Source organism: Varanus komodoensis, unplaced genomic scaffold (assembly GCF_004798865.1).
Source record: "Varanus komodoensis strain SLA01 unplaced genomic scaffold, ASM479886v1 scaffold71, whole genome shotgun sequence".
Classification (NCBI taxonomy): domain Eukaryota; kingdom Metazoa; phylum Chordata; class Lepidosauria; order Squamata; family Varanidae; genus Varanus; species Varanus komodoensis.
In genome coordinates this window covers 2,253,688-2,279,229 of record NW_025336360.1, presented here as the reverse complement: position 1 = coordinate 2,279,229, position 25,542 = coordinate 2,253,688, and the positions used below count along the sequence as shown (strand labels likewise).

Sequence of the window (25,542 nt, the reverse complement as noted above, 5' to 3'; positions counted from 1 at the left end):
CCCACGAAGGGGCGCCGGACTACAACTCCCAGCATGCTCCAGCGGCGCGGAGGCTACTCGTTCGCCAAAAATTCGCCGGACTACAGCGCCCGTCGGAAGCCGAAGAGGTCGGTCTATTGAAGGCGCAAGCGACCGATCGCTGCTCCGCTCTCCTAGCGACTCGGCGCAAAAATGCACCCCGCCAAGCGACCGAAGGGCGAAACCTGCGCATGGCGGGGCTCAACCCAAAGCTTCAAAGCAAGGCGCGGCTTCGGCCAGATGCGTGTTTCAGCAGGGCGCTGCAACTACCCTTAGTCGGGTTCCCATTCCGGTGATGCTCTGGGGACCTGTTGTGCGTGCTGCGCTTTTGCGTGCAATCCTACGGCGTCCTGCCACTGGTGCAAGTCCTAACTGGGAGCAACACACCCTCCAGGATCGGAGCTGGGGCCGCAGCCTCGGAGGGACCTTCCTCTGCCCTCACAATGGCAAAATTATTTCCAAAAGGGGATGCTCAACCCTCCAGGGATGAAGGGCGATGGGCAGCCTTGCCAGAAGGTACAGCTGGAATTAAGGTGGATTTAAACTATATATTTGGAGATAAAGATGTTGTTTTGACTATTCATAGGCATGTGCATTGCTCTGCAGCCCATGGATTTTGTCTCCTTTGAGACTACACCTCCTAGCATCCCCAGAGACTACAATGCCCATCATGACTGGCTGAGGGATGCTGGGAGTCATAGAGGCCCCAGGTTGGAGGGCACAGCTTTTGGGAAAGAACAGAAAAGGCCCTTGTTGGGATGTCCAAGGTGAGCTCACCTTATGTTTCTGATGTTTCTGGGACCTGCTAGAACCCACGTCCATCATGAATGAGGCAAGTTCCAGGACAGCATGGCTGACTTTTTAAAACAGCTTATAACACGGGGAACTCTCCTTCTGTATCTCAGCGAATGAGAGGCACATTAAGTTTTTGGAACATGTGACCCCGCTGGCTGAGATTGATCAGAACGGTGGTCTGGAAGGTGACCAGGTTAGGAAAAATGCAAAAAGACGATTTGGTCCAAGTCCTAGTAAAAGGGGTCTGTATTCATTAGATTTATATCCCACTTTTTTCCAATGAACTCAAAGTGGCTAATAAAATTTTCCTCCTCCTGCTCAACCTTATCCCTCAACAATTCAACAGTAAGTTGGGCTGAGAGTCTGTGACTGGCCCAGAGCCACCCAGTTGGCTCCATGGCCGAGCTGGGCAGGGACCACATCCGTATCTTGGCACTATGCCATACTTTAAAGCTCTGGAGACACACAGTCCCTCCTAGGGAAAAAGCTGGGAGCTCTAGAACTTTCTTTGCCTAAGCCGGCATTAGATTACTTCCTTGGTCTCTGGAGATCCTGCTTTTTTCCCATAGATTGATAGAATTGTAGGATCAGAAGGGGCCCAGAAGGCCATCAGACCCACCTCCCTGCCGGTGTAGGATACCAAGTCACACCATCCCACTCCAGTGATTGTCCAGTTTCGCCTTGAATGTCCCTAGTATGGGATAGCCAGGACTTCTCTTTGCATCTGGTTCCTCTGTCATATTGTTCTGACAGTTAGGAATTTTTTCCTGATGTTTAGCCTGAATCTTTAACCTAGCTTAACAGAAAAACCACTATTAGCTGCAGCCTTCTAATAGACTTCTCTGATCCTCATAGATTATCCTGAAATTTGAGATAAGAAAAAACTGTGTGTGGTTGTGTGTGTGTGTGTCCCCAATGCTTTTGGTGCAAATGCAAACAGAGTAATTTGCAAGAAATGCCCGAGGCTGTTTTGCAAGGCAGAATAGCCTTTGATGTTCTCCTGAGCCAGCCTGGGGAGAGCCTGTTTTACACTCTTTTAAAAAAAACAAAAACCCCACCCTAGGGTCTCTTCCCTTCTTTTTTTCTTTGTCAACATTCGTGCTGAAGGTATGAACAGGAGCCAGACAAGTAAAAACATCTCCCTCCAAGTTCAAACTAAACAGTCAGGAGAGAGTGTTGTTTTTGTTTTCACAAGATGGGCTTCATTCCCGCCCCCAATTCTGAAGTGGGTGCATAAGGAGTCCCCATCTGCCCAGACAGTGCTAGGCCAATGGCATTCCCTGGACCTGGACCTGACCTACCTCACATGGTTGTTGTGAGGACAGAAATAAGGAGTTGTGGCAAAAGGACATGAAACAGCTGCACTGCTCTTTCACTTCCAGCAGGGACGCCTGGAGTCATTTTCATGTCTAAAAGCTACAGAAACCCAAGAGGCCCCTGCATGCCCTGCCAGAATAGCTGCCTGCAGCGCAAAGCTCATTTCTGGTGCATCCGTCACTGGGGTTGTTGTGGAACAGGCACGTGACTGGGTTTTCCAGCTCTCACACCAAAACGGTTTGTACTTCCGGATCCGCCTGTTGGGCTTTGTGCCAGACACAGATCCGGGTGAGCCACTCCACCGTTTTCAGACTAAAATAATACCAGGGCAATAGCCGTTATTGTCCCTTTGTCCCCGCAAGTCTGGCGTTTGGGACACGGCAGCAGGTCCCGCTCCCCACACCCCGCCCGTCCCACACTCATTTGTTGTCCCGCTAAAGTCTTGAGAAGGCAAACGCTCACTCATGCAGACCTGTGGCGCTTCAGCTGGGCCCAAGGAATTGCTATCACGGCACCACTAAAGGCTAGGCTAGATGAGCTCTGGTGGTCTCGAAGATCCTTTTCACCAGAGCTGCCAGTTCACTTTCAATCTCCTGGTTCACTTTTTTCAGTCTCAGCCCCAAGCAACACAAAAGGCCTGGTTCACACATGATGTGAAATCATGGTAAGGGTTGTTGACTTCCGGGTTGTTGTGCCGTGTGAATGCAGCCACATGGTTGGTTAACCACAAGCAACCCAGGAAGAGAACCTGTGGTTTGTTGCAGGCTCGTGAACTCTGGATTGTTTAAATTAGGAGTAGCTGCTGCACACGAACTTAGAGCTATCTGTTGTACCAACTAGATGGACACCAGTAGCAGGTGCTTCGTCCTCAGACTAACAAAACCTTCACCAGCATCTGGAGTCCCGTGTTCAGTTCTGCTCTGCACATTACAGGAAGGGCATAGCCAGGTTGGAGTCAGTGCAGCGAAGGGCCACAAGGATGGTGGCCGGATTGCAGGGAAAGCCGTATGAGGCGAGACTGAGGGAGCTGGCTCTTGGCAGCCTGGAGGAGACTTGGAGGGGATCTTATAGCAAATTACAGGTATGTGTAGGGGTGCCACAAGGTTGAGGGGCGTGACCTGTGGTGGAGGGGAGGACACGGTCCACAGGGCAAAACCCAAGGAACCGAGTTTCAGGTTGGATGTCAGGAAGTACTTCCTGATGGTTGGGACCCCTAGGATATGGAATGGGCTTCCACGGGAGGTGGCAGGGGTCCCATCAGTGAGGGCATTCAACATGGTTTCCTTTTGCGTCCTTTTCCTCCCCTCCCTCTTAACCCTTTCTCCGCATTCCCCATCTCATCCTCTCCACTCCCTCTCAGAATTCCTTTCTAATGAAGGCTTCCCTAATGCAAATATAAAACTTTGCCCCAGTTGCAAAGGTTGCTAGGAGAGGGGTGTGGAAAGAGAGCCTGCCTTTTCATCTTGACAACCATTGTCGGTATCAGCAACAGCAAAGTCGCTTAACAGGCGAGAGGCAACTGGCCCACCGATTTGCAACAAGCTGGGAGTCGAGGAATAGAACAGTAGAATATGCATGCCCTAACCACTGCTTAGAATGAACAACCGAAATTTGATCTGTTGCTTTTTCTCTTCCCCATCTCCACTTCTCTTTGCTTTTTGGCATTTCTTTCACCTCTCAGTCTTAGTCCATTAGAGAACGGATTGAACTCTGCTAGTAATGGATTCAGCCTTGGTGCATTATCGCGCAAATACATGCAATAATTGTCAAGAAGCACAGCTGCACACAAACAGGGACCTTCCCCCGTGTGCTGGAATAAAACGCCCACAGTTCAGGGCCAGCTGAGCACCTGGGGATTAAGGGAGTTGTAGTCTAACAGTTCTGTATTCAGGAAGGCAGCATTAGAGCAGGTGACGCCTTTGAAGAGCCTGTGTGATATAGGAGTTAAGAACATGGGACTGGGACTCAAGAAGTCTGGGTTTGAGCCCCCACTCAGCCATGGGACTCACTGTGGGGCTTTGGGCCTCTCATAGGCACTCAGCCCAGCCTACCTCACAGGGTTGTTGTTCCAGGGATAAGGTTGAGAGGAGAATTATATAAGTTGCCTTGAGTTCTGTGAAAGGAAAAAGTGGGGTAGAAATACAAGACGTGCATAAATAGCTACATACATACAAGTACTTCCCATCTGTCATTTTGACCATGCACGTAACAAAAAATTGAGTTTGAACGTCCTTTGCTAAAACGGAACAAAACAATATTTTCTAAACCAGTAACTTTAGCAGCTCATCCCTCCTTTGTAGGAGCTTACATTGGGGGCAGAAGTATCCCACGTAAATCCAGAGCTCCGCTGAGCCTCCGCACTGCAGGCATGTGGGGAGAGAGAGAGAGAGACCCCAAGCAAACAGGAAAGAGCAATTCTGCACTGAGTTTTCCTGAGAAGGCTGCCAAAGTTGCCCATTTCCTGAAGCCACCATGAGACGAAACCCCAGCTCTGGAGCTGCTCAGAGGACCACTCCATGCTATGGGTTTTGCACAGGGGAAAAGTTTACTCTACATTATGGATGGGCGGAATGGGATGACACAGACGTTTGTAGCAGCCAAATAGATAGTTCTGCCTTTCAATTCATTTACTGGGCCAGGCATGGGTTTTCTGCCAAGGCAACCCAATGCCATGCACTAAAAACAGAATATGGTGTTCTGTAATGCAAAATAAACTTTCATCGTGACCCACCCACTCACACCAGTTCCTTCTTCATTAGGTATATTGGTAGTAATTAGTATGAGGGTATTCCATTTGCAGTAACTTAGCCATTGGACACAATGCTAGACCACAACCGTGACGCTTGCTTTGGGGGATCCCATGGCCCATTTTAGCTAACTTTTTAAAAAGGAGGAAAAAAGAAGCAACAGAGCAATTCTTTGGTAGGTCCAGACTTGGGAAAACACGGAGATGCAAGCAGGCGATGCATTACGGACCCTGCTGCTGGCCACTCCGGGGAGAACTGTTTCTATTGATTTTGTTTTATAATGCTGATATGAAAGGGACCACACTCCCCTGCAGGGAGGCCCACGCTTCAGGTGGGAGTGAGCACCCCTCCCCCAGAATTAATTGTGGAATGCAGAGGTGTCGAAATACCTTATTCAGCCCAAGGGAAACCATGCAGCTCCCCTTTGCAGCTGCAACTTCCTCCCGTTTGCTTCAGGGCCCTCAGAAAGGAGGCAGAAGCCAAGCAGAAGCCAGGCGTGGGGCGTGGGGTGTGTGAAAGTTTGCATGAGGGCCAGGGGCTGCGGAGGGGGCGGAAGCAGGTGTGTGACTGTGTGGCCTTCCCCCGCGGGGGGCCTGACACCCATTACAAAGGGGCAAAGAGTGCTCAGGAAAGCTGCCTGGCAGGGGATTAGGGAGCCCCCACCCCCCTTGCCAGCAGCAGTGGGGGGGCGAGGTCTGCCCCATTTAACTTGATTGAAGGGAATTTGAGCCGGGTCAGAGATCCAGTGGCAGCTCAGCAGAGGGGGGCGGCCAGCCCTTTGTCTGTCCCTGCCTGCGGCTGCACCTCCCCAGCCCCAACCGCCAGGCAGGGAACAAAAAGCCGGCCGGCTGGGAGCTCCCAGGCCAGCCCCATGGAGTGGGGGGTGAAAGCCGAGCACCCTGGTGGCAGAGGAGCACACAGCACAGGGAGGGGGGAGGAAGGAAAGGGGAGCGTGCCCCCCGCCCGAAGCCAGGGGCGTGCGAGCGATGGGCCCACTTGAGCAGGGCAACCTGGCTGTGAGGACCGCAGGGCGGGGGACAAGAGGCGGCCCCCCGCTTTGTCAGGGAGATTTGGCGCTCGGCCACAGTGGCTCTACAGGCGCAGTGGCTCTTGTCTCAGCCTTGCCCCATTTGGGGGCCCTCCGGAGGAGCCGGACTGCCATGCCCATCATCCCCGGCCACCAGGGCATGGCGGTCCGGCTCCTCCGGAGAGCCCCCGATGCGGAAGGAGAGCTGCTGCAGCAGGGTGGCCGGAACAAGGCACATCCCCCCCGCCTGGCCCTTTCCCAAGCATTAAGCAGGGAGCCCGTGAACCGAAGCACTTGCCGCCCCAAACGCTGCCCAGGCCTGGAAACCCTGCCCAGAGGCAGCTCCTACTTTTTGGGGTGGGCCTTCCAAGGGGCTTCTGCCCCCGTGCTGGACCCCCGTCTTCTCCACAGGAGCCTGAAGGGCACCTCATGGGGGGGTGGGGGGGGACAGGACGCCGCAGCCGTCCCCCTCGCTACCCGGAAGGGACCTCACTGCTGGCTTTCCGAGCACCTGGAGGCCAAGCGAGCGAGCAGGGGAGGCCGGGCTCTGGCCGCTCCAGTGCCTTTTCCCAGGGCCAGCTGGCATTGCTGCCTCTCTGCTCCGGTGCAGGTCAGGAGGTGCAGCTTGTGCACCCAGAGGAATGAGCGCTTCTGCTTTCCACTGGCCGCAGCTGCCTCCTTGCCAAGCAGGGCTTCCTGCAGTTCTGGCTACCAGAGCAATGCTGCAGAGGAACTTGGATGATGAGCAGTAATATTTTCACATTCCACCTCTTGCAAGGAGCTCAAGGCAACTTACATGGCATTTCCCTGTTATCTTCAAAGCAACCCTGTGAGGTAGGTTAAGCTGAGAGTCAGGACTGGGCCAGTCGCCAGGTGGGCTTCAGGGCCCGGCCCCAATCCCCCCATGAGCCCCATGGCCCAGCAGAAAGTAGCCTGCAGGTCTCACGAATCCCCGTTCAACACTCCAGCCACAGTCTCAGCTTGGATCAGTCAAAGGGCCTGGCTTTTACCTGGGCAACATCACAGAACAGGTGCTTGGGGAAATATCGCAAACGTACTGCTAGGCATTAATGTTGTGGCAGCTAGAGGAGTATGAGGTTTGTACTCCAGCACATCCCAGCAGCACCAGCCTGGATAAGGCTGACGTGCCGTATTTTCACATCCTAGGGAGGGAAAGAGCCTGCACCAGCTTGCTCGGATAGGCAGAATGGCATCGCCGTGACGGCTCCTCACTCACAAAATGTATTCCGCCCGAGCGGCGTTGGTGCCAGGGAGAAGAAACGAACTGACATCAGCTCTGGACTGCAGTGGCTGAAACGGAGTTTGGAGGGGGTGCAAATTTTGCCCAAAGCAGACAAAGCATGCGCAAGCAGGAGCACTCTATCTGAGCAGCAGGGACTGCCACAGCAACAGCCTAGAAGCACCACGGCCGCCTTAGCTTCCCCGTGCTCCCGCTGACCTTCTTTTGCAGGCCCACTTCTCTGTCTAAACATGCACAGGACACATTTCTTTCCGTTCTTCATTCCTCTCTGACACAAAATCTCTCGGGCAATCCTTTGAAAGGAGCCTGGGGAAGGAAAGAGGCATGGCGAGGAGTGTCTCTTTCCCTGATGTTGCCCAGTCATGCGGGGAGCACCAATGAAGCTTCTCACCACTGAGCAGAGCAGGAGAAGATGGCCTTTTTCGTCGAAGCTGTTTTTCCCACTGGTGAAATTATGGAATGCAGCTTTCAAACCCAGTAGCTATTTTGGGGCTGTGGTTTGGGGCCTTCTCTGAACGCAGAGCAGCGCTGGCAAAAGGAAGCTTTGGCTCCCCACTGCTCCACAGCACTGGGCTCCAGGCAGAAGGCTGTTCCCTCTGCTGTAAGTCTTCCAGGGTCTCTTTAATTCCTGCTTCATTTTAGAGCCAGAAGCAACCCTCCTTTAACCAGACTATTTTTTACTGGCAAAGCATGCTAAGCATTATCCAAAACCAACATGAAACCATCCAATGCAAATCAGTACACTTCGCTGTTTTCCATTTAACCCCAATGCACTGTCCAACAAATAACTCATGGGCAAGAAGCACTGGATAACAGGACTGGACAAGGCACTGTGCCACAGCAAGGGAAAGCAAAGCCGAGTAGCCCTCAGTGACTGAATCAACGTTCAACATCAGAGCATAACACCAGAAGCTGCAGCAGCTTCCTCAACCTGGTGCCCCTCGAGATGGTTTGGACTTCTGCTCCCAGCATTCCCAGCCACTGGCCATGCTGCCTGAGGCTGCTCAAGTCCAAACTTCCAGCTGGGCAAGACCAAGCCCCGAGCTCCCCTGATACCCAGGTTTCCTGTCCCTTTCCCTGCAAAGCCAGTCCCTACGCCTCTCGGCTGGAAGGTCACCCGCAGGTGCAAGCCCTCAGCTCTAACCTCACTTCAGCCAGGGGCATCGCACTGTTCCTGGTGGCATCGCAACAACTGAGACGGTCTGCAGGCGAGCTCATGCGTGCGATGCCGCCACACCGGCCTCTCTCTACTCCGTGCCCGGCTCCTCCTCGGCAACACGGTAAGGATACTGGCCTAAATCACAAGGTCTTCGTAAGGACCACCAAGATAAAATGCGCACCCAGAGCTTCAAATGTTCAGCAGACGCACTGGATGCCCTGAACTTTTAATGAAAATCACCAGGTGGGGGGCTGTTGGCCCTGGCGCTCCACCCCTCCCCACAGCCACAGCCCCTGCCACTTTGGGCAGGCAGAATTTAAGAGGAGCTGTACCACCACAGGCTTCCCAGAGCAGAATTAACTGCCTTCATTTACCTGCCTGCCAGGTACACACCGCCTAGAAAACCCATTCCCAGCTAGCATGGAAGGCTCCTCAAGAATGCTTCCTTTTTTCAAGCTCGGCCCTAACCTTTAACTTTACAAGGCCCAAATCATTTCCCCATGAGCCACCAGGAAGGGGACTCGTTCACCCCCCCCGCCCCCCCGTGGCGAGGCAGCAAAAGGATTGCTTCCAGGTAAGGTTTTCACGCAAAAGCTTCTTATGCAGTCTTCTGGCCCGATTCACCCCTGCGTACACATGCAGGGGGAGCGCACGCACAACAGCCCCATGTTGTTGAGCGCAGGCACAACAGCCCTACCACCACCTCCATCTTTTTCCTTGCTGCACACAAACCAAGCCCCGTTAAAGATGGAAAAATGGAGCACAGCGCCTTGAAAAGGTTGCTCGTGCTCGGAGCGTGTCTCTCTGGCAGCTCCCCGCGGCTCTCGCACAGTGGTCCCTCTCCCTCACGGCCTGGTGCACGCACCACAGCCAAAGGCACAAGGTGGGCAGGAAAACCCTCTCTTGCTGCTCAAACTGAAAGGAGGGAGGGAGAGAAAATTAGGAAGCTCTTCGCAACCCTCCCCTCCAAACGCAGTTTTCTGCCCCAAACGGTCAGTTTCCCAATGTGCTGGAATTCGACTCCACAACACATCTGGAGGGGTCCCAACTGGGCAGCCCTGTTTGATGCTTTGACCCAATATTGGCAGGCACAGATACACTGCCTCTGGGTGTGGAGGCTCCGCTGGACTATCCAAGCACAACACCGTGATTTGGGGTAGACTGTTTGTAAGTCAAAGTATGGAGAAAAATGCCCTCCAGCCACATCTGGGCCCTGTTCCCCTTTCCAGTCATGGCCCTTTTCAAGCAGTACTCACTACACTCGGCACTCTGAGCAACGGCTCCCGAGGGCCCTCCGCCAGGCCTGGCACTAGGACAACACACCTCCGTGTGGGCCAGGTCCCCGGGCTGGTGGGTCAGGGCGGGGTGAAAGGCGCCGGCTCCTCTCTCCCCCAAGCCGCAGATCTGACCCAGCCTGGGAGTGCCTTACCTCGGGGTGAGGTCTCAGCGGGTTCAGAGGCCTCGGGCTCTGGAGGGGCTGGCGTTGTCACTGCCGAGGCGGCCTGGGGCGGGAGGAGTGGCTGCGGTGCCCGGGACTCCACCTGGGGCTTCTCGGCGGGGAAGGAATCTTTCTTGGCGTTCTCCTGGGTGCCGAGGGGCGGCTGGAGGGGGAAGGCAAGTGGGAACGTGATGAGAAAGGCAGGTGGCCAATGGAAAACGTCTGCAGAGGGAGGGAAAGGCAGGTGGGCAATGCCAAGGGTGGCACCTGAGCTCATGTGCGCAACACAGGTGCTCCACCGCCAGCCGCGGCTTCACACCGAGAGCTTTGGTGCGATTCCAACAGACAGCTGCTCTCCCAGGGCCCAGCCGGGGGGGCCTTGCTCCACGAGGGAGCGCGCGAGTCCCGCTCGGTCCCAGTCCCTGATACCATGATTTCGGAAGGAGATGCCTGGGGCCGAACCCCAGACGTTTCGTATCCCAAGGGATGCGAACCGTCAGAAGCTAAAAAAAGCAGGTGCTCAACCCTGGGCCCACGGGCCAAATGCAGGCAGCGGAGCTCCCACTGTGGGCTTCTGAGGGTCCCCAGGGGCTACCCCTTCCCTCAGCAGCTGTGCTGCCTGAGAGGAGAAAATGCCTCTGAAGGCCTTGCTTGCTGGCAGGAAAGGCCTGGGAACAGAGCGAGGTGCCTGGTTTCATATCTCAGCCTTGTCCCCCAGCGGGCGGTTGGGCAAAAGAGGAAGCAAGCACCCGGAGGGCCCATCAAGGGAGCGCCCGCGCTTGTGCCCGGAGGCTCCTCGGCTGCGCTCCCACCACGGTATTTCCTCATGCCGCCCGTGAGCCTTGGAGGGCAGGTGGCCCAGCGTGTCATCTTTGCAAAGGCCAAAACGCGCAGCCCGTCCAGAAGGGCGCTTGCCCATCACTTTCAGGCGCAGCATTTAAGGGGTCGCTTGAGCTGCAGCGCGTGTCCCGGCGAAGGAGGCGCACTTGGAAAAGCCAGCACAACCCTCCAGCCTGCCTGCACGATGGAAGCGGTGACAAAACGCCGTCTTTGCTGCTGCCTTCCAATAGGGCTGCCCAATAGCCATTTTCCTGTACTGCATGATTGGCCCCCTCCCTACAGGCTGCAGTATCACCCCTTTGGAAATAAAACGTTTTCCCCTGCATGGCAATTCAGGTTAAGATGCAGGGGGCAAAACTCTTCTGCCAGTGGGACAGGGTGCAAGTTCACTGGCACGTGCATTTCAATCAAAATGATTTGGTTCAATAAGAAAAAAAAGGCTGTCTCTGCCTCCTGTGAAGCTCAAATAAATCCTTGGAACTATTCCTAAATCTGCTAAGTGAGGCTTGAAACGTGACAACCGGAGGGAGGGCTTTCTCTGTGGTGGACCCCCATCACCAGAACAACCTCCCTGCTGAGGCACAGCCAGTACCAAATTTGTCTTCTTTTTGGCGCCAAGTTAGGGCAGCCTTTTATGTCAAAGCTTTTAAAGATGCATTCAGCTATCCAGTGGCCAGCTGATTTTATTTTTCCGTTAACAGGCCAGTTTTACTGTATATTTAAGCTATTTAAATACTGGCGTGTTTTGTATGCATTGGTGCAAACCACTCGGAGAGCTTCTGCTAAGCGGATGCAGAAACAAAACCACAATATCACCACCACCACCAATCAGCATTTGGAGATTTTGCGCGGCTCCGCGCCACTCCCGAGCGCCGGCGAACTCACCGTCCCCGCCGAGGGCTGCAGCTGCAGGATGACGGCCGACGTGTGCTGGAACTTGCGCGGAGCAGCGTGGCTGGAGCAGCCCACGGAGCGGCCGGGCGGGCTGCCCTCGGGCCTGGGGGCGCCCAGCGCCAGGGGCCCCACGGGGTGTGCGGCGTGCGGGGCGGGCTGGCTGGCGCCCGGCTTGTGCTGCGTGGGGGCCCGGCAGGGCGGCAGGTGGGCCGCGTGGCCCTGGCTGGGCAGGTGGCTCTGGGCCGGCAGGCCGGGGAGGGTGCCGAGGCTCGGAGTGGGCCCCGGGACGGGCTGCAGCTGCAGGGGCCGGGGCTGCAGCTGCGGCTGGATCACGAACTGGTGCTGCATCTGCTTCTGCTGCTGCACGAGCTGGTGCGTCTGCGGCTGGGAGTAGGCTGGGCGGGGGAGAACGGGGCGCTCAGGGGACGCGGCGGCTGCGGCACTCGGCCCTTGCCCTCCCCAATGCGGCTGCCCCCCCCCCCCGGCAGACGTGCGTGCTGGAGAGGCCCTTTCGGAGGGCCTCTCCGGCGCCCCGGCCACCTGGCCAGGTGCTGGGCTAGGGCTGCCTTTCCCACCCCGCAGGCTCCCCAGCACCTCTCCTGGCCAGGTGTGCATAGGTGTGGCCCCACCCCGCCAGAGAGGATGCATGGGAGGCCCAGAGACCCCCCTGCCCCGATGGCTGCCCTGGCCACACGCGAACGCCTGAGGCCCATCTGCTTGCCCAAGGACTCTCGCAGCGGAGACAAGAACTGCAGCAACGCTTTTGCTGGTTCTGACCCACAGCGGCCCGCGATTCTGGACAGTCCTGGGGAGTGTGGCCAGCGGGACTGTCAGACGCGGCCATGCTCGTCGCCTTGGCATGGCATCACATCCCCACGCTCCTCCGCTCATGACGGACGCATGGTCTAAGCATTCCTGCGCTCCACGTTATCCTCACAAAAGCCACCCTGTGGAGGACGGTTGGGCAGAGGGGAAGGGGGTGGCCCGAAGCCATCCTGTGATGCCCACCGGGGGAGGAGAAGCTGCACCACCTGAGCCCAGTCCAGCCCCCTAACGTGATGCTGCGCGGACTCTCTCCTGCTATGCCGCACGGCGCCGAATCAGACGCTGGCTCCGCTGGCAGTTCTGTTCCCTCGCCGATAATTTAGGTGGGCTGCCAGCCGGCCTTTAAAAAAAGCAGCCTTGTGACTGACTGAAAGGACGCATTTCTTTCTTTTTTAATCTTAAAGGATTTGGGAAAGGTCATTCCCATTCTTTCAATGAGACAATGAATATCCTTGTAGAAAGAGCTCCAAAAGTACTCTGGGGCGGGGGAGCAGGTGGGACTCAGGGCAGCAGAGCAAGAGGACGCGGCTGCTTACAGCTTCGCTCTTCTGGACTGGACCTTCACTCAGTCAAGGGACAGGAGCCCTGCTCCCAAGCCATCCCCAAACTGCCAGACCAAAGGGCACCAGACACCGCAGGACGGGCCAGGTTTGCAGTACAGGAGGGACCGATCGCTGCTCTCCATTTTTGCTTTCCTTCATGCACACGTGTATGTTGTGCGATAGCATTTTGGATCAGGGCTCTTGCAGGGTAAGACCGATCGAGTCAAGCTGAGAAAAGCCCCGGGTATCTGTGGTGCCCTGCAACCAGAGAAGATCCCCCGTATGCACCCCGTGCGACAACTCCCTGGCAGGGGCACGGACCCACTCTCAGCCCAAGGACCGAATTCCACAATGGAGCGGCTCTTGTCCGCAGAAGCGCCAGGAACCCAAAGGACCCAAAGCGCCAGCAAAGGGAAGCTTCACGCTTCGACCAGTTACTGAGCCGCAGGAGAACCGCTGCGACCCGTTGGGGGCGGGTGAAAGCACTGCGTCTGGGGCTGGGGACAAGGGGGTGAGCCCGGGCGCCACAGCACCTAGACGGGAGGCCTCTCATTGTGCAGGGAGGTTCCGGGCACCCGAGCGGGAACAAGCCCCGCGTGGGCTACACCTGTTCCCTCAGCAGCCGTGCCGGGTCCCACGGTATCCTGGCAGGACCGCCACCCTGTTCCCACGTCCAGAGCACCAGCGGCTCACGGCCCCCTGCAGCGGGACGGGTGCTCACCTGGGGCGATCAGCGGGTGCGTCGTGACGGGCGTCCCCGTCCGGCTGGGACCACCGCCCCGCCCATCGGAACTGCTGGCGGCCCCCCCTCCGCTGCTGGCCCCTCCGCTGCCCCCATCTCCCTTCCGAAGGTGCTCCGGTGGGTGCTCGGCCGCGACTGCCTTGGCGCCAGGAGCCGGCCCGGCAGCCTTGCCCTGAGAAGCTGGCGAGGAGGAGGACGAGGAGGAAGACGAGGAGGAGGAATGGTTGCTGCCGCTCGGGGCAGGCTTCATGGCCAAGGTGGGGAGCTGCTGGCCCGGGCCCGTGCTCAGCCCCTGGGGCGCCGCTTGCTGGGTGCGGAGAGCGGAGTTCTGTACCTGCAACACGGGATGGGAGAGGAGAAGCACTGAGGGGTGTGCCTGAGAAAACCCCTCCGCCCCCCGGGCTGGTCCCCCCCACCCTAAGAAGGCCCCCTCCTGCATCCATGGCCCTCTGCTGTGCCCTTCCTAAGGGCTCTCTTGGGGGCTGCTCCCCCCATCCTTGTGCCCTTCTCTGATGACTTCCGGCATGCATGGAAGATTCTTCTCCCTGGGGAGATTTTCCACGCATGCTTGCAGGGAGAACTCTCTGGGAACAGCCGCCTCTCTGCATCTTGGCCGGCCTCTTTTCCGAATGTCAGACTGCGCAAAGAAGCAGTGGGTGCCAGTGCTCCTCCAAGGGGAGCCAAGATTAATTATGCTTGCTCCGGCTTCTGTTTTAAAGGATGACCTCTACGAATGTTGACTTGGCTTCCTTGGAGGAGCGACTTGCAAACTTCGTTAAAGTAAGACATCACTGGATTAGAGAAGCTTTAAATCAGTTCACGAATTAAAACTGGCACAAATAGACGCGTAAGAAATATTTCTAGAGAAAATCTGTTTCTAAAAGGTGATGTGCACAGGCTTTGTACGGAGTGGAGAGGAACCCAAATGTGAGCCCGCCTGCCCGCCCCTCCAAGCCCCCATTCCCCGCCAGCTCTTACCTGAGCCGAGTTGGTGGATGGCGGGGTGGTGGTGGTGGGGGCGCCCTCAGCCTGCACCGCTGCGACTGTGGCCGTGGGCGTGAAGATGAGCTGGGGGGACAAAGGAACAGCACGGCCTAGGCTTCTAGCTACTTGCATAAGAGTGCTCTGCTGAGTCTGGAAATCACAGGAAAGGGGTCCCCTTATACATCACCCGTGGCTCTCCTGGCAGAAAAAGGGCTGGCGGGGGCGGGGGGGGGAGCCAGGATCTAGACCTACACCGGTCAGGGCAAAAAGGGGGCAAGAGGGAAGCCACGGGCACGCCACATGAACAGAGTCTGCCCAGGGTGTGCCCAGGCTGTGTAGCCCCCGGACGCGGTGGCACAAAGCGCTCCCGCCAGGCAGGTTTTGGTGGCAGCGGAGCAATCTTCCATCGAGAGCGGCCTCCACCAATCTGCTGCCTTCCAAAAGTGTTGGATTTCAACTCCCATCTTCCCCAGCCAGTGTGGCGCCAGGCTGGGGAAGACCGGTCTGAAAGCGATCTGCTCTGTGCCGGGGGCGTTGCAGGGCAGAACGGAGGTGCGAGTCCAATAAATAAATCATTTTGATGTGACGGGAAGGAGATAAGAGCTACCCTGAGCAACAATAAATCAGAGCATGTGCGCATCCGTGGACACAGACAGATGAAGAGACCCCCCCGGCCCCCCACCTGTTGTTGTTTACCAGGGTTCTGACCCGTTTCAGCTCAAAGGCCAAATTCAGGTAGGGACCACATTCCAGGGTTTGGTGGGGTGGAGGAAGAAAGAACTCAAGGGTGCATTCTGCGCACGCACACGCACGCACACATGCACGCCCCTTCCTCCACCTTGGAGCCAATTTTACACAGGAGCAATTCGTTCGCAGCTGCCTCGTGTGTGCAATCAAGCTCTCAGACTTGCAAAGGTGCCGTTTTGCACAGAAAAGCCGAGGAGGAGCATGGAAACAGCAGCATCTGGGTGAAGAGGAAGCGCAGGAAGAGGGGTCTCACGGGGAAAGACCGTCTCTTTGCAAAGGTACCCAGGCATGAGGCCAGGCGTGGCCATCAAAGAGGAACGAAAAGGTCACCTGAAGAAGCGGCACTGAAGGTCTGGCATCCTCCTTCAAGTGGGGCTCTCCATCCGTACTGTGCTTTAGCTGCACGCGGGCATTTTAAACAGGCTCAGACATAATTGGGTGACCCCCACCTCTTGAAGACTGAGCACAATGCTGGGAACCGTGCCACGTTATCTCCTCACTATCACATCAAAACAGTCGCACAATCCCCCGGGCTTACAGATCGTGGTTTGGAAGAAAAGCCTGGAGGAGACCTATCGGGCAAAGTCGTTTCAGCGCCAACAGCACGCCCTGCCCCAGGCAGACAGTACAAGCGGCCGAGCCCCGCGGATACGTTCCAGGCAGTCATGCCAACTGGATGCTGCACGGACGGGTCCCCTGCGGGCCCGAATGGGGCTGCAGCAGCCGGGCTGCACGACTCGCGAGGCAGCACAGGCGATCGGGCTGGGCAGGGCGACTTACCATCTGCGCGCGCAGGTACATCTGGGCCTGGCTGGCGGTCAGAGTAGGGTTGTTTGCGTTGCCCAGGAGAACCGCTTGCTGAGCGATGCCTGAGGCAGCGGCGGCCGAGTTCACGCTCTGCGCCCGGTTGATGAGCTGGGCAGCCGCGGGGGACGTGGCCAGGTTTATCTGTGGGGCGGTGGGGGAAGACGGGGGAGGGAAGGAGGGCAGCAGGAGAACCAGTGAGAGGAGCCCCCAACTTCCCCGCAGAAGATGGGCGGCACCATCGGGCCTGCTCCTGTTGCAAGACGCCTCCCCCTCACCACCCGGAAGGACCCCCACTACTCGTCTGGCTGCAGAGCCCCACACAGCCCCAGACCTGAGCCCTGCAGAGCACAGGGTGTGCCGGGGCAGCGGCGTGTGCACTGGGGGCGCCTTACCGTGGGCTGCTGCGGCGTGGGCTGCGTGGGTCCATTGCTGCTGGAAGAGCTGCTCAGCCTGTTTGCAGACAAGCTCGCCTGGGGAGAACGGCAGAAGCAAGATGAAAGCGGGACCCCCAGACTCAAGGCCAGGCGGGTGGACCTCAGCGCCCTTCCCTGCGCCCCAGCTCTGGGAAAGGACGTTTTCTTGGGTGCCTTCCTAGCCCACCTCGTCCCTCCTGCCTGGACCCTGCGGCCACATCCTCGGACACCCTCCACCGCCTCTCCACCCGTCCTCACAGCAACCCTGTGAGGTGGCCAGGCCGAGAGTCAGAGACCGGCCTTTAGGCACCCAGGGGGCTTTGGGGTCAAGTGTGGAATCCTGCCCCCACCCCAGCGCGCTAAGCCTCCGCCACCCTCGCAAAGAGACGGGGCCTGCCCGGTGGTGGCATCCCAGCTCCGGACAACTGGCACGGATCCTGCATTCCTTCTGGCGCCACAGCAAGGGAGCTTCTTCGTTGTCACTGGCATAGTTGCGCCGCTGCATTTATCTGACTGATTTTACTTTTGCCGCTTTGGGACACGCTTGCTCTTCCGCGTGCGACTTCGCATGCCCCCCTCCCAACCCCGAGGCTGGCCGCACGGCACGTCAGCCCCCGCCCGCTGGGCCCCACGGAGGTACCTGCTGGACGGCGGCCAGGTTCTGCAGCTGAGGGCTGCCCATGTGCTGCTGCTGCAGGGCGGCCGTCTGGAGCATCAGGTGCTGCTGCTGGGCTGCGTACATCCGCTGCAGGTACTGGGCTGCCGTGTTGGGCTGCCGGTGCAACGCCTGCTGGATCACCTGCCAGGAGGAGAGCGAGGCAGGGCGTGGGGCAGGCAGCCTCGGCCAGCAGCCATGCCCACGCCTTCCCCCCAGCTCCCGACCCTCGGCTTCTGCACAGCTTCCCCGCATTCCGCCAGACCAGGATTCCTCTCCTGCAGCTGCAGGAAGGGGATAAAAGTGGTAACCACGAAGGCCAAAGGAGGCCAAAGGGGTGATAAAGGTGTGCAAAACTATCTCTGGTGCAGTGAAAGCGGGAAGGGGACTCCCTCTGCCCTCGTCTCGATGAGGCTGTCCCAAAATGACCAGAGGCTCAGTCCAGAGTCTTGAGTGTGTGGCTCAACCAGGAGATACTGCGGAATCCAACGCTCAGATAGCTTTAATATGGCACTGGACCAACTTGCCAAGGACAAAGCCCTTGGAGGCGACTCGCTCGGAGAGCCACACATTCCCTCCAAGCTCGGAGGCAGCGGGCCCGTCTGCATCAGCGGCTGGGATGCGTGGCGGCGACGGTGCTGTTTGCGGGATTTCCATGTGTGGCCCAGAAGGGTGCCCGGGTCCAATCCAGGCAGGCTCCTATGCAGCTCTTTTCAGGGCTAGCCTTTGGCTGCACCCCTTTTGCCTCCAGGGCTCACCCGCCAGTGGACGGCGGGTCTCCAAACACTTCTTCACATTCAGCCCTCAGTCTAAAAGAGGTTTGCATGCCTGCCATCCAAGTCTGCGAGGTTGCCCAAACCCCAGTCCCACAAATGCACGCACCCGCCAAGGAATTTTCATTTATTTTTAAATTGTTGTCTACTTTCTCCCTTGAACTCTCTGGATGCAGTATTTATTTATTTAAAGTTTTTCTACTCTGTCCTCTTACATAGAAACAGAGCGAGTCAGAAGGGGTCTCCTGGGCCATCTAGTCTGACCCCTGGCGTCAGCCAGCTGCTCTCATGACATGCCCACCATGTGCATGACCAGCCTGTCCTTGAACACCCGCACCAATGGGGCCTCCACCATCGCCCAGGGAAGCCCATTCCATGCCCTTGGGATCCTAACCATCAGGAAGCACTTCCCGGCATCCACCCTAAATCTTGGTTCCCTGAGCTTGGCTCCACTGGAACACATCCTGCCCTCCACAACCCACCTCTGCGTGGCCCCCCTCGCATACCTGTATGTTGCTAATGGTTACCAAGAGTCTCCTTTGATCGATACCCTACATTTCAACCAAGGAAACAGAAAACATGGTGGCTGATAGCAATGAAAACCAAAATGTGAAATCAAAACTTCATTAAAACAACTGGAAACCAATGCACTGAAACACAACTGACGGGACAACAGAAAAAGAGAAAAGCAGGGCTCCAGGCCAACAGACACACCAGCTCACCCACTCACGGAAGGCCCACAGGGTTCGGGCCAGTGCAGCCACTCCCGGTGGGGGGCTCCACACCTGGAGTGCCACCAAGCAGGCACTGTCTTGTGCATCCTCTCCAGAAGCATCGCTGATGGTGGGAGGCCCTACTCAACCAGAGTCTCCTCAGAAGGTGAGTCTGCACAGACACTGGCAGCCCCTCCGTGCCACGGACTGATCTGCAGACTTGAGGAGCCAGGGTGCGTATCGCCAGAGAAGGGCACAGCGAGGCAGAAGCAATACGGAACGCAAAACTGTGCTCCAACACACACGACGGACGCTTGGCACCCATCGCTTTCTGCATGAACAGAAGCCAGTTTCACAGCCGTTCCGGCTGCTGGTTAACATTATTTTCCCCCAACAGAGAGATGGGAACAGCACCTGGGTATGTGCCAGGGAAGGTGCCCAGGGGGCATCAGTGCCCATGGCCTCGTCTTGCCTACTCTGGTCTGGCACGAGTGGCCCGGAACGCCAGATCTCCTCAGTGCAGCTCCTTGTGGAATGCAAAGCTCTTGGATAAATCAACGGCCTCTGCGTGGGCCATGCAGGCATCCCAAATGCAGAGCAGCAACGGTGCCTGGAATAGTGGGGAGGTGACCCGGAATGGCAAGGCTCCTCCACACGCCACGAGGGGTGGGAGTCCTTGAATTTAGGACACTCACACCCCCACCGCTGCCCCAGCCTGCGGGCCACACACGGCAGCTCTGGCTCCACAAGGCCCAGGTTCAGTCTCCAGGAAAGGCTGGGGAGGATGGCAGTTGTAGTCCAACAGACCTGAAGGATGCCCAGGCGGGAAAGGGAGCCAAGTCCTATCAGGCAAAGCTGGGGAAGAGGATTGAATGAAGAGTGGCAACAGCTCCTTCTGAACCTCCGAAGGGCTGCTGTGCAGAACAGAGCGCCTGTCGCCCCAGAGGGCAGGAATGGAACGGGGTGGGTGGGGGCTGCAGACGGGTTCAGCCTCATCAGGAGAACCTGCTCACAACAGGAGCCCCTTTGGTGGCGGAAGGCTTCCCCTGGAAAGCCAGGGCGCTCTGCGCATGAAGGACATCTGTGCAGGGAGTCCTCCCAAAATGGCTTGCAGCTGAACCAAGCGCAGATGCAGCACAGCCGGTTTCCAAAGGGCTTGAGCCTTTCCAGCCCCGGGAAAGGGCAGCCCTGCCGTGTGTGAAGGCCCCCGTGAAATTGGCCTTCAAAGCAATTTGCCACATGGGGGAAGCGGAGGCGGCAGGGGGAGAGAGGACAAAACAGCACGGCCTACCCTGTCTCGGTCGGCAGTCCGGGGCAGGTACAACCCCCATTTCACCAGCAGGAAACAAAACGGAGCGCTGGAACCACTTCTCCCACTCCAAACTGTTCATAATCAATATATATAAGAATGCCTGCCCTTGAGAGGAAGCTGCCAAGCGCCCCTCTGCGGGGTTTTCCCAGCCTCCCTCCTGCCTTGAAGGGAGGGCAGCAGGCCCCCAGCGTGAGGAGAGGCAGTGCTGAAGCTCCTTGTGCTGGGGTCAAACCCCCTGCGATGACGCCCCAATTTTATTTGGCCATGGGGCCTGAAAAGCTGAACAGGGTAACAACCCCACATGTAGAATCTGTAATGCAAAGGTATGACCTTCCCCTCAGTTAAAGAACATGGCCTCGTTCATGATGGCTCCCCAACTCGTAATCTCCCTCCCCAGGAAAGTTACACTTGCTCCGTCTTTGTTGCATGTTTGGTGGGATGCTAAAACACCTGCGTGACATACAGTTTTGGGGTAATTTTAAACATGATCCACTCCTCACCCTGCTCCCAGCACTTGTGCTTCCTGTCTTCTTGTTATCCCAGTTTGTTCCACAACAGGAGGTGTTCTGTAGTGGTTAGAGCACAGGACTGGAACTCAGGACACGTGGGGTCTAGTCCCCACTCAGCCATGGAGCTCACTAGGGCGAGCTGGGGCAGCCCTTGACTCTCAGCCTAACCTACCTCACAGGGCTGTTGTGAGGCTCAAATGGAGAGAAGGAAGAGGATAAGGGAAGCTGTGTTGGATTCCTTGCAGGAAGGAAACAAACAAAATATTAAATAAACGAATGCCAATTTAATGTTTCAAAAGGGTCATTTGCATGGGGGTCCTTAGCGTACTTCATTCGTGTGTGTGTGTTATACATGTTATATATCATGTTATATACAGAGTCCACCAAAAAATGCACACATGTGCAGCAATCTCAATGGACACTCTGAGCACTTTGGCTTAATGGCCACCACTTTGAGCACCTCTTGTGATTGCAGAGGCCAAAGGTAACTTGCATTAATCTAAACAAGTCTCAATAAATTTAGTATTAACATATTTATACAAGTTTTTCTTTTCCTGAAGTGTGTATACATTTTTTTTGGTGGACTCTGTATATATAACATGATCTCTGCTCTGGAAAATATTCTGTTTCAGTAAATGTTCGCTCATATTGATTTCTGCCCGACTGGCAAGACTGGGCTTTGCCCCTCGGCTTAAATGGCAGAAGAAACTGGGGGATGTTCCCCTATTAACAAGATGAGGGCGCAATCCTATGCCTGCCCAGAGAGACAGAAAGAAGTCCTTGGAGTCTAAACACGCTCAGGGTCATGTTTGCCTGCCACTTAAAAAATGGAAAACTGCCATACTTATAGCAAGAGGCTCGTGGTGGGGGCCTCAATGTAAGGCTGGGATAGCTTAATCCGGCAGAAGAGCCCTTTCCCTGCCTTGTTCACCATCTGCAGCCCCGTTTGCTTCTTGGCTGCTTAGTTTTAAAGCCCTTTTAACTGCTTTTTGAAGTCACTTGTTTTGCGAGGGTTTTAAGTGCAGTTTTTCTAGGTGGGGGGGGGAGGCGGATCCACATGCATTCAGAGCAAGACAGGCAAAAGGCCCAAGAGAAAATTCCCAGCTGGACACCCCCACAGAGCCGCCCGTTTGCCCACAAGGGTGGGGAGAAGAGGGTCAGGGGCAAAGGTTAACTGGCGTCAGCAAGGGTCTCTCAACTTTGACCTTGCGGAGAATTTTCGGGCCGCTTGCAGGGCCCATCCATCATCCCATCCCGCTGGCTGCCTGCATTCCCTGGGACTCCCTTGCAGGCCCTGCCTGCCTGTGACTTGCTTCGGGAAGACAATAGGGCTGAGCAATGCCCTAAGGCAGGGGCAGAGCCATGCTTCAAAGTGGGGGCACGACCAGAGGGGCTCCCCAGGACTGAGGACTTGGAGGTGCCGTGCACTGCAACCCTGAGCAGAAATCTGCAGCCCCCGGAAGTCACCCGTCCTAATTCCCTGCAAGGGATTTGCCCTGCAGTGGGGCAGAAGAGCCTGGATTTGCACAGCAGCAGGGGCTGCACACCACCTGTCCCCCCGCCCCCCGCTAGCCGCTAGGGGGAAAGGCCTTGTGCCTAGGCGGATTCTGAGGGGGAACAGCCTGGGGCACAGCTGTGTAAAGTCCACAAGCCCACCTTGGGTCCCCCTTAGAGGATCCACATCCTTCGATCTGCCCCTACCTGGTTGCCTTTAAAAACAGGCGTCATGGACGCACTGCTGGCCCCAGGATTTTCCACCACCATAAAGCATTTAAAATTTCGGAAAGGCATTTCCTTCCCCGAGGCCACCTGCCTTTTTCCTGCATAAACCTGCAGATGTTTAGGAAGCGAACAAAGGAAAATGCCTACTGGATAAGCAGAGTATTCCTAAAAGGCCAGTAAAAGGGGGAGGGGTCCTTTTTAAGGAGGGCCAGAAGGGGCCCATCATAGGACTCTGCACGGAATTCTGCGCTTTTCTCTCAGAGTCAAATCACACGTGCACAGGCTGTTTTCCTGCTGGGGGCCATGCCTTTATTTTGGTCTTGCCATCCCCACTGAAAATCACAGATTGTACAAAAAACTCAGAGAAGTGCCCTAAGCATAGACAGTGATATATTTTTAAAAAACAGATGCCAAAAGGAAGACTTTCCAATCATGCCAGATGAGCAAACCCCATAATTGACTGATGGAACATTTTGTTTATAAACTGTCTTCAAACACATTTTATTTGTCAAGCAAGCTCAAGAGGGAGGTGCCAAACTTAACCTAAAGCAAGTGGTATGGGGCAAGCGGGAAGGATTTCCCTTGTGAAATCCACTCCTGTGCTTGATCGAGCGACACTCATTGCCAAACAAGATTTACTGTTAGGATCTGCACCTGGTGCCAAAGGATCTACCAAGTAGGAAATGCAGGATCGCTCCAGAAGCTGCTGCAGAGTGAGACACCAGTGAGGAAAGCCGGCCTCGCTTCCCGTCCCTGCTTCCTGCCTCTCTGTTTATTGCGGGTTTCCCGCTTCTCGGCCATCACAGAGGTTGCCTGACGTCGTAATTCAGGGTGACATGATGGAAGCAGCAAGTAAGGTGAGGAAAGTTCAAGATTACCCATCATTATACCCCAAAGCAAATGGGACCCCTTCCAGGGCACCTCCAAATGTTCTCACTAACCACACACTAGCCCTTACAACTTAAAGGATTAGAAACTTTCTTTAAAATAAAGCAAAAGCTAAGATACTGTCCCAGCACTTCTGGGGCTTTCCCCGTGTTTGTATATACGGTTGTGAAAAGCTGGCCCTGAGGAGAGGCAAACAGGCAAAATGCTAACAGGGCAGCAGCCGTCAGCCCCCCCCCCCACAAGAACTTTTCCACCGCCTTCCTCTCCCCTGCAGGCACAGCCTGCTTCACGGGGACCCCCCCTGCAGCGGCCAGGGAAGCTGGGCTGCCCAACACACACAGCATCTACCTGAATCGATTCCACCTGTACAGCTGGTGCTATATGCCTGCCTCAGCCAAGCACCTCTGTGCAATGAAAGGGCCCTTGCAGGTGTGATCCCCCCCCCCGCACTCTAATTGCCCCAGAGAAGGGCAAGTTGCTGGAATTCACAAGGTACACACAAATCAGCCTCTTGGCAGAACTGGGGGCAAAGAACACTGCAGGAGGCAACACGAAGCCTTACACACACGTGCACGCACGCGCACACACACACACACACACTCACTCACTCTCCCTCTCTCTCCAAATCATGCCCACCCAAGCAGGGGGACGCATGATTCCATCCACAAGTTTCCGACGCGAGCCTTTTTGGCCGACCACAAGCAGACGCTCAGACCAAAAATGTGGCACTTACACCCAGATGTCCAGGCCTGGATGAGAACGCGGGGCTTTGTCAGCAGGATGGCTGGATGCAGGAGCGCTCCCAAGATGGAGAGGTGGCCCGGGCGGGCACACCTCTGGTACCAAAACACCGGAACCGAAAACGCAGCGTGTCTCTTTCAGGATGGAGATGCTAGAGTGCAGCTTGCGCAGGCAGGACGATCCAAGGGCGAGAGAGATTTCCCATCCTCTCGGTCCCTGCCCAAGTCCCAAACCCCAATCCAGGGGCTGCTTGTAAGTCCTCTCCGCCTCTCCCAGGTCTGTGCAGGGAGCAAGCAGGACAAAGAGATGACCTCTGGCCTTTTGTCTCGACACCGTAAGTAAGAGGGGCGGGGAGAAGGGGGAGTCTAGGGGTAGAGTTTCCACTCAGCATCTCCCAGCCAGCCAAGCAGGAGAATCCGGATTGGAGCTCACCTCGCCCAATCCAACACCCTTGCAAGGGAATCTCCACATGCTGTTCTCCGGGAGAGTTAATTCCCGGATTATGGCCACCAAAAAACTCATGATCTTTTTCAGCAGAGGCACACAGAGGAGGAATGGGGGTGCCTTTTACGTCACCGCACACAGAACCCCTCAGACGCAGGACTGAGGGACCTCCCTCCATCTGGCATTCACCCAGGGTACCGCTTCGCTCTGTCGGCCAGGGTCCTGCCACCCTGCCAGGAAACTCGTCCTCACAGATCCTCCGACAAGGGAGGGTGAAGTGCACGTGTAAATCAGGGGATGGAACCTGGAGATTCTGCAGACCTTGCGAGACTGCAAGGCCCATGAGTCTGAGCCAGCAAAGCCTAGTGGAAAAGAGGAGCAAGAACTACAGACCAGCAAGGCCTGGACAGCCTAAGTTGCCCACTGTGGAAATAAACTCTTTTATTTTATTTTTCAAACCTCCCCAAATTTCATGTCTTAAGAGAATGCAGAACTGACCCATGTTTGACAAGCAAACCTCCTTCATTTTTTGATGCTGTTGTTGTCTTGGTGGTTTTGATAACAAGGAATCTATCTGCATGTATGGTAAATGTTGCTAAGGAATTCAGCTCTCCGCAGTATTATTTTGGGTTAGACCTTAAAGGAAGCCTTCCCCCCATTCTGAACAGCTGAAACACGTCTCCTGAGAGTTTTAATTACTAATGGCAAAAGCTTTGTGCTAAGATTTGCTGGCATTTTGCCTGTCTTTTTGCCTTCCACCCCTTCCTCATGGAGTTTGTCCCTTATCCAAGAGCAGCCTGAACCTGAATCGGCCCTCAGGTGGAAGAAGCCCCCTGGCCAGCGCGGAACGTGAAGAGATGTGGGAAACCCAGAGGCCGGCACACCAAGGTCTGGGACCTCCACCGGGCCTTCTTCCTATCGGGAGACACATCCAGAACAGCCCTCTTGGGGCGTGTACTTTTTTCCCTTCCCGTGCCTCCTCAAGACGAGGGGGCACGTTGGCCATTCTCTCGAGTCAAGCACAATGCCCGGCCTGGACCGCGTGGACAGAGCGCGGCCACCCTGCGGGAACCACTAGAGGGCAGGGCTTCCTTGTGAATGCCGGAACCACCTCAGAGCGGCGGTCCGCCAGCCGGCTTGCATGGGAGACCACGTGCTCGCCTTCTCCCACAAAAGGGGCCCGGCTTGCATGCTGGGTGGGGCTGCTGCCCAGTGCCCCCACCCACTGC

At 56.2% G+C, this 25,542-nt stretch overlaps 1 protein-coding gene across 1 annotated transcript in view; it reads right to left on the bottom strand.

The window, feature by feature from the left end:
* PHC2 (polyhomeotic homolog 2) overlaps positions 1–25,542 on the bottom strand; it is a 53,846-nt gene that overhangs the window by 23,117 nt on the left and 5,187 nt on the right. The window contains exons 2-8 of the mRNA XM_044452283.1: positions 17,197–17,355; positions 16,536–16,613; positions 16,117–16,284; positions 14,584–14,739; positions 13,585–13,939; positions 11,488–11,891; positions 9,754–9,925 (exon numbers count right to left, since the gene is read on the bottom strand). Coding sequence (XP_044308218.1) covers positions 9,754–9,925; positions 11,488–11,891; positions 13,585–13,939; positions 14,584–14,739; positions 16,117–16,284; positions 16,536–16,613; positions 17,197–17,355 — 1,492 coding nt within the window. The remainder of the gene's footprint in view (positions 1–9,753; positions 9,926–11,487; positions 11,892–13,584; positions 13,940–14,583; positions 14,740–16,116; positions 16,285–16,535; positions 16,614–17,196; positions 17,356–25,542) is intronic.